Source organism: Alligator sinensis, unplaced genomic scaffold (genome assembly GCF_000455745.1).
Source record: "Alligator sinensis unplaced genomic scaffold, ASM45574v1 scaffold707_1, whole genome shotgun sequence".
In the NCBI taxonomy this organism is placed as follows: Eukaryota; Metazoa; Chordata; order Crocodylia; family Alligatoridae; genus Alligator; species Alligator sinensis.
Window position 1 is genome coordinate 1,179,441 of NW_005842065.1, and position 13,403 is coordinate 1,192,843.

Genomic DNA, 13,403 nt, shown 5'->3' on the forward strand with positions numbered 1-13,403 from the left:
TCCCTACTATTTATCTATGTGCACTTTGAAGAATCCATAAATGAAGCAGTTTTGAAAGCAAAGACACAGCAAGATGATTTAGTTAAAACGCCCTAGAATCAATCAGATCTGCTATGTTCTCTTCACTTTGGGGTGGAATGAGAGAAATTGGTGCTCCAGCCGGCTCTCAGTGCTCAAAGTTCTCATTCAAGAGGCAAGCTGGCTGTGCATACAAGAGAGAGCTTCCTGCATTGCAGTAAGGACCAGAAGTGGAAGGTCCTGATTTTTTCCCTGATGTAACTCCTTTGACTTTATTGGAGCTTGTCTTGACTTACACTGGAACTGGGTCTAGAGATTTCTTCAGTATATATTTAAGTATATGATGTTAATTTCTAGTGTTACCTACTCTCCCCATCATCTTCTCAGACTAGGATTTGTCTGTCTACTGAATCACTGAGCTTTGTCAAATTATAGCATTATAGGGTAATCAGTTTCTTGAAGGTATAGTATTATTACAACTTTGTCATCTGGCAGCACTTAGCTGACAACTTACACCTCATTAGGACTAGTTTTGATTAATAAAATTACAGGTTTACCCTAGGATAGAAATTTGGAATTTGACCACTGCATAATTTAACTTTTAAACACTGGAGACATACAGAAAGCTTTCTCCAAGAAAAATACAAGAGGGCTTCACTGTTGTAGGAGGACTTCCAAGACACAGAGGGGCTTGGAATTCCTTGTTTAGGTTTAGTTTTCCATTTTGCTGTACCAGGCAGTGTGTGAAGCTCAGTAAGAGGGACAAATGCCAGACACCAATGTGTGCAAATTTTCTAGATAATTTATTTTGCATGTATTATGTCATCATTCTTCAACTATGACACCTGGCAAGTCACTAATGTAGCTTGTTTTGATATTCCAGAATGTAGAACCCCTTGAAAGTGTTGGATACGGTTAGAAGGCCTGATTCTAACAGAGTAAAAATGCTGCTTTATACCTCTTTCTAGGCAAATTTATGACCATGGTCAACTAATTGGCTTTTCTCTAATACAGGCAGTCCTCGACTTGTAATGTTTCGAGTTGCAACGTTTTGCGCTTACATTATTTATAAATTGACACCCTGTTTCAACTTTCTGACTTCAGTTTTGACTTTACAATACTTGATCTGACGTGATGCCAAGCCAGCGAACAAGTTCACTGCATTGCCTGTTTCCCTGGAGAACATCTGTCCAAACTTCCTTGGACACTTTCTTTAAGAAAGCAGACAAGACTCCAGCAAATCCTGCAGCCAAGACTCCTGAGAAGACTCCAGCCAAAAACCCTTCAAAAAGTCCAACCAAGAGCCCTCCAGAAAGTCCAGCAAAGTCACCTCAAAGAAGTCCTTCCAAATCAATATGATTGCTATTTATAATATAAATACATTAATGTAACTATAATACTCATCTACAGTAAAAGCTCTGTTATCCGGCACCCCCCGGGAATAGGGGATGCTGGATAACAAAGTATGCCGGTTAATTAAGCAGCCTGGTCTGCCATTTCTCCGCCCGCATCTGGGGCGCCCCTCCTGCGGGCCCTGTGGGACAGGGAGGCAGAGCCTGTTATGCCCCCTGGCTGTGGAGGCTTGGCAGCTCAGGCTGCTTTGCCCCGGGCCATGGGGGCTCAGAGAAACTGGAAGCACCACGGTGGGCACTTCCAGTTTCACTTTATCTTACAAGCCAACGTGCCGGTTAATTGAGCATGCTGGCTTTAAAGATGCTGGTTACCGGAGCTTTTACTGTATAACTGAGTACAACATTTTGGGTTATTTTTGGTGAAAATAGGGTATCAGGCCTTAGTTCAGGAACCAATTCCCCATTTATAACATTGTTTCCTATTGGAAAAATCAGTTCTGAGTTAACAATGTTTCAACTTAAGACCAATTGTGTCATAAGTGTGAGGACTGCCTGTATGCCAAGTTGTCATAGTTTGCATTAACATTTAATAATAGTCTGTAATTTTTTTTATGTAGCTACCAAAATTAACACACAACCTGCCCCAATGGTCAGCCAACTATGTAATGATCCTTTGGACCTACTAAGGTTCCATTGATAGAGCCTGTGATGTAATTGCTTCTGCTCTCAAGTTACTGTGTAGTTGTATGAAATTACACGCTCTTTTTCTTCTAGGTGATAGCTACCACAATTAACACAAAACCTGCCCCAGTGGTCAGCCAACCTAGTCCTTTTACATAAAATGTTATAAATTTGGTTTCCTATTTTTTTTTTTTTTTTCTTTAAAACAAGGAAATGATGACCTCCAGATTTCTGAGGCAAAAAGAAGTCTGAGGAGAAACTCCCAGCTGACTGGAGAGAATGGTTTAGAAATACCTGACAGTCCTCAGTCTAATAAATCCAAAAGAAAATCAAAATCAATCACAGCTGAAGCAAAGGACTGGGAAGACACGAACCAGGAAAACATTGAAGTTTTTGCGGAAAAGGTGCAAACAAGGTAATTGACTTTGTTCCCTATGAATCTCTGAAATAATCAAAACATTAATTCACTAGATGAACAGAGTTTTGGAGTAATAAAGGGGTGAGCGTATTCTTCCTAGCCCTGTGAGTGGGGTTGAGTATAAGTATTGAGTATAAGTATTGTTTTCACCACTCCTTACACTTTTTAAATTTTTACTGCCCTCTGATGACATGTGTAGGATTTCCTTCACTTGTTCACTTCAGGCCCAAAGGCAATTTTTTTTTTTCAGTACTTACTCAGGCAAACATTAAGTGAAAGTCAAGGACTGTAAAATTTGCCTGATTTTTATAAGTACTCAAAACACCACAAGAATTAAGGAGATCTAGTGTCTCAGTCCCTCTAAAAAGCGGGTCCTATATATATCTCTGTTTTATATTTTGCATTTCAGTGGCATCTTTCAGTTGAGGGTATTGGAGTTCTTCTCACACACTAATTTCTCCAACATTCCCATGAAATTGATTGGTATGGTATTCACACTTTACAGAAGGGTAAATAGAGGCACAAAGTGACTATTGCTTGCTCTAAAATAGCCTGGCAAGACACTGATAGGCCTGGGAACAGAATACAGGGTCCAGATTCTGTGTCCTGTCTCTGACCAGGGAATGTATATGTTTGTTCATTAGCAGTACCTACATGTACATGGTGTTGTGTTTTCTTTATCTAAGCAGTTCAAATGGTGAAGGAAGGAAGATTACCTCTGAGCTGAAACACCTAAACCAGACAAAAGACTCAATTTCTCTTTCTTTATCTCAGGTAGGTCTGTTTCAAACATTTGATTAAAAGCTCATAGTAGGGATAATTTGAACTGTGGTCTTCAAGGGGCTGTTTAGACATTGAGCAGTTAGTCAGTTCCTTCCATGATGCAGTTTAATTCCCTTCTAACGTGTAGCTGGATTTTCTATATGGACATGCTGCTTCAATGCAACCCTAAACCCCTCCAGCTGGGACACTGTCAGCAGGCATCAGTGTATCAGACTACCTGGTAAGATTACATGAGAGCAATGTGCAGCTGAGAAAAGTTAACCTGAGTGAGATGCTGCCTCCATCACAAAGCCTAAATATAAGTTATTAATGTACAACTAATATATAATCTTTAGTTTTGCTGTAACATAAAGGTTTTAAAGAGTTATGAAACCCTGTGAAATGCATTCTTAAAGAGGCAGCATTCAGCAAAGCAAGTAGGAAAAATGTTTAGATTCAACTTTGACTTGTTATTAAACAGCCTAAAATGGTCTGGTTAGTGCTATCTACCTAGGCAGGATTATAAAGCCAACTGAGCTTCTCTCCTTGCTATCTGTCTAAACAATACTGAAAGCTGCTGATGTGAAGACATGCAGGTTATTGCTCAGAATGTTGGATTATTTAGTACACTTGGGAATAACCACCCTTTACACTCATCATTTTTTAACTTGGTTGTAGAACACAGTGGGAAAGTTTGTGCCAGTCTTTGCAAAACCAAAGAAAGCTTTGCCTGAAAGAACAGAGAAAGATGATGGAGAAGCTTCAGAAATTCAAACAGAACAGGTATAGCTCTGGATCTTTAATTACCTGTGTATATACAGTTACATATTGTAGCATTTACTAGTTAAAGGCACTTCTTTTTGCTAGATGTTGGAAAGGGTAGAGAAATATTTTGTTCTGACTAAAAACCTAAAGCCCCATTTCACAACAATAATACAAGATAAATGCATCTCCTACAACCCCATTTAATGGACTGCCAATCCATAGTACAGCTACCAGTACCCAAGAATGAGTCCTTCCATAAATTTTACCCCAAAAATAAACATGGTAGGTAAAACTTTCACAAGCACCCAAGTGACGTAGAAGCTCAAGCCCCACTTTTCACAACAGACTTGGTTAAGACTCATCACCTTTCAGTGAGACTCAGGCTTAGGTCCCTAAGTTAGTTGGACACTTGTGAAGATGTTACCCAATGTCAGCAACATGCAGTAATTGAATGGTAAAGCCTCGGGGGGGAAGCATGTATTGTAATCTAGTCCCTTTTTTTAGCTGGACCTCTAGGGTTACTTTATAGTCTGTTGTCTCATTCTAAATAGGTTGGTGATAGGGTTTCTACCACATCCCATGAGAAAATATTCTATGCTATCATTTGTTTTACCAATATAGAACAACTTCACAGTCTCATGTAAATGGAAATTATAAATCCATGGGATGAAAAAATAAAGAGTAGGATGCATAGTGCAAGTATTCAAATTCTTTGTGGACATTTGACATTTAAAATTTTACCCAGTCTCAAAAAAATCTGTATTGAGAAGGTTGACAGAGTTTGGAGTAGATATTGTAAATTGAAGAAAATGGAGCTATGCAGCATTTGAGGTTCTGAACACCTACTTTTCACTGCCTAGCTAGTGACTTTTCAGATACCCTTGAAAGAACTGGTGACCATTTAGCTTTGTCACTCATGTTAATGCCCTCTAAATTCAGCACCCTTTTGCTAAATTGCCAGCTGTTTGGAAAGAATTGAGTAGAACTATATGGTTTGGAAGATGCTAAATGCTGCTGGTTTCTTTCCCAAGGCACTGACAATGCACAAATCTTTTAACTTCAGGAAATACTGGAGTCTAATCCCTCATGTATGGACAGCAGTCTAGCCTGTGAGTCCTCAGAAGCAGCAATTCAGGAAGTTAAATCCATATCAGAGCCACTTGAGCTGACATATTTACTTGTGACCATAGCAGAAGAAGCAGGAGATCGGGCGATTCCTCAGTGTCAGAAACATACCGGTGAAGGACTAGAGGTTAAAACTCAAGTCCAGTATCAGACTGAAAGCATTGTCAGTGATGGTGCTGGAGTGGGATTGAGTGATTCTCACCAAGGAATGGGGGCAGCATCTAATTTGCAAGAAGGTATCTGTGCTAAACTCTCTTTAGAGGAACCCATTTCCTTATTTAATGGTATTTTATATTGCAAGAGTGCTGGGAGTCGTCATGACAATAGAAGCCTATGTGCAGGATCACCTGAAAACCCAGCTGAAAAGGATGCGAGCTGCAGTATTTCATCAGAGCCCAGAATTACTGACAGAGGTAAAGACAGTCAAAATGAAGTGCTTCCAAGTGGTTCCTATGAGACTATGCAACAAAAAAAATCCATGCTGGATGAAACTGATGTTGAATCGGATGACTTTGCTAAAAACGGGAAATGGACTAAAAATTTGAGTGGGAAGGTCCTAGAACTGGCTGATGATACAAGCACTGAAAAGGAAAGAAAGACAAATGTCGCTAAAACCCCATTAGCAGATATAAACATCAACGCTGCTGAAGAACAGGACAACTTGCACGCTAGTGATAAAGCTGGACAGGAAAGCAGTGGTGTGAGAGAGGCTGAGCAGAGCAGTCCACACCGAGATGGCAAAAGTGCAGACTGCAGCAATCTTGATAATGGCAAAATTGCAGAACTCAGTGACAGCAAAACTCAGAACAGCAGTGCTAAAATGGCAGATGAAAACCGCTCCCAAACCAGTGACATGGAGCAGAGCAGCCCATGCACGAATGCTGATGTTACAGAACAGAGAAACAGCTGCAAAGTCGCACAGGAAAGCAGCCCTCTCAACAGTGGCAAAGATGAGAGGCAAAGCAGCCCTTGCAACAATGGAGGAGTTACAGAGAGAAGCAGCAATGACAGAGCTGTCTCTGGGAAGGATTTTCCTAGTTGTGCTCAGGCTATGATTGTGGATCCTGAGATGGACATCCATAATTCTGAATCAAAAAGTGAACAAGCCAGTGAAACAATCCATCAGTGTTATGTAGGAACTGACAGGGTTAGTCACTCTGAAGTCAGTAAAGTTCCACTGCAAATGGTTTCTTACACTGGAGAAAGTGATGCTGGCAGAGAAGAGGCAGAGAAGACTACAGGTGTGAGTGCAGGATCTGTCTCCAGTGCTTCAGTCTTTGTTCATGGGAACTTTACATGTAAGAACACACAAAATCATTACATGGCTTTGGAGCAATGGAAGGAAAATGGAAACATGCTGAGGCCTGATAGAAAACAATCACAAGTCAGTGCCTGTAACTTAGGATGTAATGGACTTGAAGCAAAGTCATTAAATACAGAAAGTGTTCGACCAACTGTGAGTCAGATTCCACAGGCAAGATTACAGCTCTCACCATCTCCTGACAAGTTGCTGAATGGAAAAAACAATGAAGAATGGGTTGCTTGTGAGAAAAACAAGATGGAGCCTATTCCTACAGAAAGTTGTCTTTCCTTTGTAGATGTGTCTGAGCAGCCTGAAAGAGAAACGGTGATGACTCATCATAGAGAAGAAGCTGATGTTAACGCAAGTGGACAGACATCTCTTTCTGCAACACATACGGACTTACCTGGTGGTGCACCTAAGGGTGCCATGCCTGTGGGCAAAACCTGCTCCCCCTGGGGAGAGACTCTTCCTCTGGATATAGAATTGCTGCCTGACAGCCAGTTATGGGATACCCTCAAAGACAGCAGCCTTGAACTTTCACCTCAGCAGGTAATTTGAATCAATGGTGACTGTCAAGGTAAGTTAATGTTGATTTTTAAAAATCCATTTTAGGGTGGACTCGGGCACATCTAGCTTTTAGAAAAAAAACAGCATTCATCCTGTACCTGGCCACATGTGCCACATTACCTATAGATACAAAAATTTCCCACAGGAATAGAGGAGAGACACCAATGGCACTGCCAGTGTCTTGGGGCCCTGCAATGGCAGGGAATCAGGAGGTGAAACCTGCTCAGATGATTCATTGCTTTTGTTTGCCTCCATTTCCTGGATGCCTGGCTTGAAACACTTTAGGGCTAGGGCAGGGGTGGTCAAAATGCGACCCGTAGGCCAGATGCGGCCCGTCAGGCCATTCTATCCAGCCTGCGGGGCCCCTAAATAATTTATAAAATTAATATTTATCTGCTCCTGGCTGCCTGTCCTGTGGCCCTCGATGGCTTGCCAAAACTCAGTAAGTGGCCCTCTGCCTGAAATAATTGCCCGTTCCTGGACTAGGGCCTAAATACAGTTCTTGGGTTTCCAGTAAGCTACCAGGAAGATGTTTAGTTTGCATAATTTGGACAATTCTGCATTAGAGGACACATCTCCCTGCTTGTATTCACCACTGATTACTTTATAAATAATCGCCATCATTATTCTGCATTGTAGGGCTAAAATACATGTATTTTGTACCTCTAAAGGACAACAGATTTCTTCATCCCCCAACATGTTGAGGGGTGACCACATATTAGAAACAATCCTTCTCTGGATGGGGGGGTGTCAAATCAAATCAGTTATGCAGAGCATGTCTTTATTTTTGTCTGTCTGTCTTTCTCCCTCCTCAGGCATTTCCTGTGGACAGGAATTGCAGTTCTGTGCCTAAAAATGATCTGTCTGCTGAAAGAGAACTAAGTGATACAGAGACACCAGGTCCAGGCATTAATATACCTCATCCAAAAAAGCTGCAGCCCAGGTAGGCAGATGTAACATTTAGTATTGTGAAACCTTTTCAATATGTTCCTTCATTTCATAGCTTTATGCTCCAAAGTAAATAATATTGTATTTCACCAGCAGTCAGGATTATGCCTATTAAGCCTAACTAATGGAGCTAGATAGATTTTTATATCAAGTGGCTCCTCCTGGACTAGGAAGATTTGTGGCAGGAAGAGATACCAAGACTCAATTGCATTACAAGGTGGAATGGAAAGAATGGAGAGTGTCAGCTGGCTCTAGTGTCCAGACACAAACCCCTCCTCCCATTTCATTGCTGCTATACTAACTAGACATACATAAATATGTGTACTAATGTTCCACGTGAAAGGCAGATGTCTGTCAAGGATTCATGTAGAGACAACATCCTCTGTGCATAGATTAGATGGTGGGACAATTACATTTTGTCTATATCAACTTCTCCTTGTAGTTTTAAATGGATCTAGGATTCCTCTATTTTCTAACCCTAAACTGTTGTGTTGTGTTGTATGTTTTGTTACACTTTATTCTACGCTATTTGGGAGGAATTGGGTGAATTAATTACTACGGTTTCCAAGACATTATGAGAACCTTTCAGAAGACTGGCATTATAGCTGTGTGAGATTATTATTTTTGCATGAAATACCAAATACGGGGGACTTTTTTACAGGTACAGATTTCATAGATTTCATAGACATCAGGGCTGGAAGGGACCTCGGAAGATCATCGAGTCCAGCCCCCCGCCCAAAGGGCAGGAAGTCAGCTGGGGTCATAGGATCCCAGCAAGATAAGCATCCAGTTTCATCTTGAAGGTGTTCAATGAAGGCGCTTGAACCACCTCCGGTGGCAGGCTGTTCCAGACCTTGGGGGCTCGGACAGTAAAGAAGTTCTTCCTTATGTCCAGCCTGAAACGATCTTGAAGTAGTTTGTGACCGTTCGACCCTTGTCATCCCTTGGGGCGCTCTGGTGAACAAACATTCCCCCAGATGCTGGTGGTCACCCCTGATAAACTTGTAGGTGGCCATCAGATCACCCCTGAGCCTGCGCTTTTTCAGGCTAAAGAGCCCCAGGGCTCTCAGCCTGTCATCAATGGTTTTATATCTAGGATAATTTCATATTGATATTTTTTTCTTGGTGAGAAACAGTATTTATACTTATCTGAAACGCTTGAAAAAATAGAACTGCCCATTTGCACTGAACAAACAGTTAGTCCAGGATAGAAAAGACAGGCAACAGCTACATAAGTATAACTTACATCAGCCTAATTTTACCTTGCTTTTCTCAGCATAATTCTACAGTGTATTTGAGCAACTTTGAACTGGTAGGGTATCAGTTTGCTCCATGTTTACACAAGGGCAAAGTCTGGTTAAACTCCTTCACACCTCTGGCAACATAAAGGAGCCCTTAAAACTGAAGTAAATTACATTTAACTATGTAAAATGGCCTCATTGTAAACAAGGGCCCTGTGTTTTAGCTGGGCAGGAATTGATGCTTTGGCGATTAGAACTACCCTGGTTCTTCTCTCCTTTTTCATCAGAGTTGAGATGGAGGGAATTTGTGATCCCACCAAAGAGGAAGATGCAACAGATGTTGTTTGTGGTCTGATTATTGAGCTCTCTAATCTCAAGTAAGAACATATTTTGTATTAGGGAGGGTACCTGTAAAACTCATTATTATGCTTTTGATTATAGATTGCAGGATGGGAGGGTTGTTTTACAGTGCTTAAAGTACAGATGGTCTTGGAAACTAGGTACATTTCCACATCTTTGGGTGGCCTGTGTGAGCTTCACATTGGACCAGAGTGATGCCCAGTTGCGTGTACAAAGCTAAGAAGAAGTGAGCAGAGCAGGGAGTCTGGGGAAGCCAGCTCTGCACTAGTGATGGAACCTCTTCAGGGCTCCTAAATCCCACTGATCTAGCAGCAAGAATAAGCAGAAGTAGCCAAACTCCTAACAAGTATATTTAGAATTGTTCTTGAGTCTTAAGTATTGTTCATATGCAACCATTCTCTGGTTACCTGTCTCCCTTTAACCTTGAATATTTTCAACTAATGGGGGACTGTCTGAGATCATCTGGGAGCATTAGCAGCCTTACTACATAGACTTGGAGGGTCAAAGCTTATGGCCTTGTCTTCATTACAAATAAAAAAAATAGATGGATTGTTAACATCTATCAGCAAAACTATTGTATATCTAAGATAGACAAGGGAAATTAACCTAAATTCAAAATAAATCCTAGTCTGTCCACTAATTAGTTAAAAGGTTTGGGGGAATTTGTATTAAAACATGCTTAGCATACATTTAACCTTCAGTTAACTCCTACTGGCTAATGCAGGCTGAACTATTTATACTGTCTTCACAGTTAAAAAAAACAAACTAACCCCAAAAAACCCAGTGTAGCCCAGTGAAGACAAGGGGAAGAGATTCCATTTGTTGTTTAAGACACTTATTCAGAAATTTTAATTAAATAGGTGTGAACAAACAAACCACACAGTGTCTAAAGAGCTTTGGGCTCCAATTAAGCAAGCACTGGTAACTTCAGTACAAGAGCAATTCTATCTGTACAGTGATTTCAGGTAATCATATGTCTTGAATGGGTCTTAAACCTGTTCAGCTTTTTATGGCTTGTTTACTCACACCTATTAAATACAAATTTCTTCCAAACATTTTCGAGAAAAAATGCTTGATGAGTGACCCAACAAACCTACCTATCAGGTTAAAGCTGATCTAGGGAAAGCAAATTACGTGCGAATGATACCGCTGGCTGATTAGCAAAGTAAGGATTATGGATCTTTATAAGGGTGTTTTTAAAAACACTTAGAATTTCATTCCTGCCACTATTATAGAGCGTTTGCTGCTAATGTGAAACACATCTTGTTTTCATTCTTTCTAGTCGATTGATAATGAGCACCCACAGGGATCTGGAGTCTTTAAAGAGGCTGAAGTACAGAAAAAGCAGACAATCGGGGAAAATTCTCTCACATGCCCTGAAGGGAGCCACAAACACTCTGTACCCAGGAAAAAAATGGAAGGAGACATAGGACTGCCGATGAGGACAGAGCCAAATAATAATATTGCTTGGTTTAACAGTTTCACTGGCCATAAAGTTTTTTGTTCCATACCAGTGTGGTTTTTCCTTTCCTAATATGTGACATTCTGGATCTTATTCACTAAAGCTCTTTTACACCTCGCTATCCACTTTAAAGCTCTTTTCCATCATTAGGATGGTGCAAAAGCCTTTAGCATAATTGCAAACAAGGCCCCATGTCTTATAAGTAATTTGGAGTTCTGTAGTCTTTCTGAATGTTTCTTGAGGAAGCCAGAACTCATGCATGCATTTTTGGTCGTGACGTGTCCCTGCGACAGCCTGGATTTATGCTGTTTTTCTAGCACAAATTAAGCCGGAATGTGACCCTTGAATTAAAAATGAAGGTATTTACTAGTTGCTTTCAATCTATAGTGTTGCGAACCTCAATGTCGATTTTGGATGGTGTTTATTTTTAATTCATGTTGTTTTGGTCCACTTATTTTAGGCTTATTGTTACATTTACTTAGTTGGAGGAGAAAGAGATACCATATTTGTATATCACGTTTAGCTTTTCCTTTTCACTTCTTGTGCTTTGAAAGAAAAACTAGTAAACACAAGCCTCAGAATCCATTAATCTAATTTAAAAAAATTTGGTGTTGTATTATTACTATGCAGCTATAAGTAATTAAAAAACAGGTACACATATAATTTATATTTATTAGCGCAATAACAAAATAATATTTTAACAGAACGGCAACCAAAAAGTACCAAACATAACAGCTTTCAAAATAACTGGTAAATAACTTAACAAGATATATGTATAACATAAAATAACTGTCAATGAAAATAAAAGCAGGGAGAGCTGAGATGCCTATTTTTTACAATGAAAAGACAATACTTAATCAGTCATCACTTTGACATTAACAGGTGAATGATTACCCAGTTATGTGCAATTTTCCCTTCAATTCAAGTGTGAGACCACCTAGGCTTTAAGAGCTGTTGAACTGCTCAGTAAGTATCTAGGAATGGCTTGAGTGCTAGTTACTGTCATCAGAACAAGACTGTTTTGTTGACATTCTTTCTCTCTTCTTTCAACTCAATGACAGAAAGGCCCAAGAACTGAGGCATCTACTATTAGCTTCCCAGGTATAAGGACTTATCTACATGTAATAGGCTTTGCCAGTATAGCCACAGCAAAACTCAAGTGTAGGCCAAATGTCTGTCTGTTCCTCCTGAGCTGGATCTGGAAGCCAAGGCAATTATCTGTCCATTATTAAAAATAAAGTGTTCCTGTAAGATGGGAGTGTGGGTGGGGGAGTGAAGATGACTGGATGCCAAGTTGATGTGGCAGGGAGTATCCATGTTCCTATGTTCCCTGATGCTTCAGCCTTAGAGAGGGGCCAGGTAAGTGTGAAAATGAAGAAGGCTGCCTGAAAACCTTGGGAACCTATAAAACAAACAAGCAAAAATGAATTATCCACCCTTTCTCCTGCAGTGGACACAATAGAATTATTGGGCTACATAATAGACCTTCCAAGAGCTTATCTATGTGAGAAAATTGCTTCCATTTAACTAAGAGTGATTTGGGGCCAGTTTAGTTAAACCGGTGCAAACTCCTCAAAGGACAGATTTGGATGACCTAGGAAGTGGGGGAAAAAAAAAAGTAGAATAAGCTGAAGAAAAAAAAAAAAGCTGGGGGCTTATGGCAGTGTTCTTATCACATGGTAAGTGAAAGATGTAACAGGGTTAAGTTACCAAGGTTTAGTTTTCATTTACAGCAAGTTAGTCATAGACACAGGTAGTTAGGCAGGTAAGGCTTAAACTCTGACTTCCTGTAATTAGTTAATTTATCCAGGCCATTCATTTGGATGGGGCTGAACCTCCAGTCTGCTGGTTGGATGAAGCCCATGGAGCCATGTCATCTGCCCCATGGGTCTGGAAATCTGGTGGCAGGGGGGCCTTGGGCAATAGGGGAGCCTTGGGCAGCAGGGGAGTGATAATGAATGCTGCCAGCTCCCACAGGGAGCCCCCAAGTGCTGGATGATGTGGCCCTGTATGCTGCATCATGGTGTGAGGGGTCAGGACAGTATGTGGCTGGATCAGGGCACACAGGGTTGGGCCAGCACATGGCCTGATTGCACCCATGGACTGACTGCACACTGGATCCAGCCCACGAGCCACCCCCACGCCACTCATCCAGACCATAGGACCAGAAGGTTGAGCATCACTGGCTTAAATTGATTAGGAGTTGGTGGGTATGTCTACACATTCATTAATGCGCAGTGCCTACTGCACATTAGTGTGATTGCACGCTTTTTTCATGATGGTTAGAGCTCAGTAGACTAATACTACTGCACATTAGCCTAGTAGCACAGTTTTTGCTGTGATGCTGTAATGTGCAATCAATTAATCTACTGCACATTAAGCATCCCGTGCAGACATGCCC

At 40.9% G+C, this 13,403-nt stretch overlaps 1 protein-coding gene and 1 non-coding gene across 6 annotated transcripts in view; one reads left to right on the forward strand and one right to left on the reverse strand.

Annotated features, from left to right (window-relative positions):
- The window catches only part of CUNH19orf57 (chromosome unknown C19orf57 homolog), a 21,793-nt gene that overhangs the window by 1,152 nt on the left and 7,238 nt on the right, over positions 1-13,403 (forward strand). For 2 of the 5 annotated variants that reach the window (XM_014519842.2, XM_014519843.2), the window contains exons 3-9: positions 2,262-2,466; positions 3,156-3,243; positions 3,910-4,014; positions 5,060-6,973; positions 7,807-7,934; positions 9,468-9,557; positions 10,823-11,050. In XM_014519842.2, coding sequence (XP_014375328.1) covers positions 2,262-2,466; positions 3,156-3,243; positions 3,910-4,014; positions 5,060-6,973; positions 7,807-7,934; positions 9,468-9,557; positions 10,823-10,970 — 2,678 coding nt within the window. In that variant the 3' untranslated portion in view covers positions 10,971-11,050. Of the gene's footprint in view, positions 1-2,261; positions 2,467-3,155; positions 3,244-3,909; positions 4,015-5,059; positions 6,974-7,806; positions 7,935-9,467; positions 9,558-10,822; positions 11,051-13,403 lie in introns of those variants that run through there. The other 3 variants (XM_025203819.1, XM_014519846.2, XM_014519845.2) reach the window with 3 other exon arrangements.
- Positions 11,655-13,403, reverse strand: part of LOC102373475 — a 19,877-nt gene continuing 18,128 nt past the window's right edge. Inside the window, exon 4 of the transcript XR_323791.3 lies at positions 11,655-12,404. This is a non-coding gene — a transcript (uncharacterized LOC102373475). The remainder of the gene's footprint in view (positions 12,405-13,403) is intronic.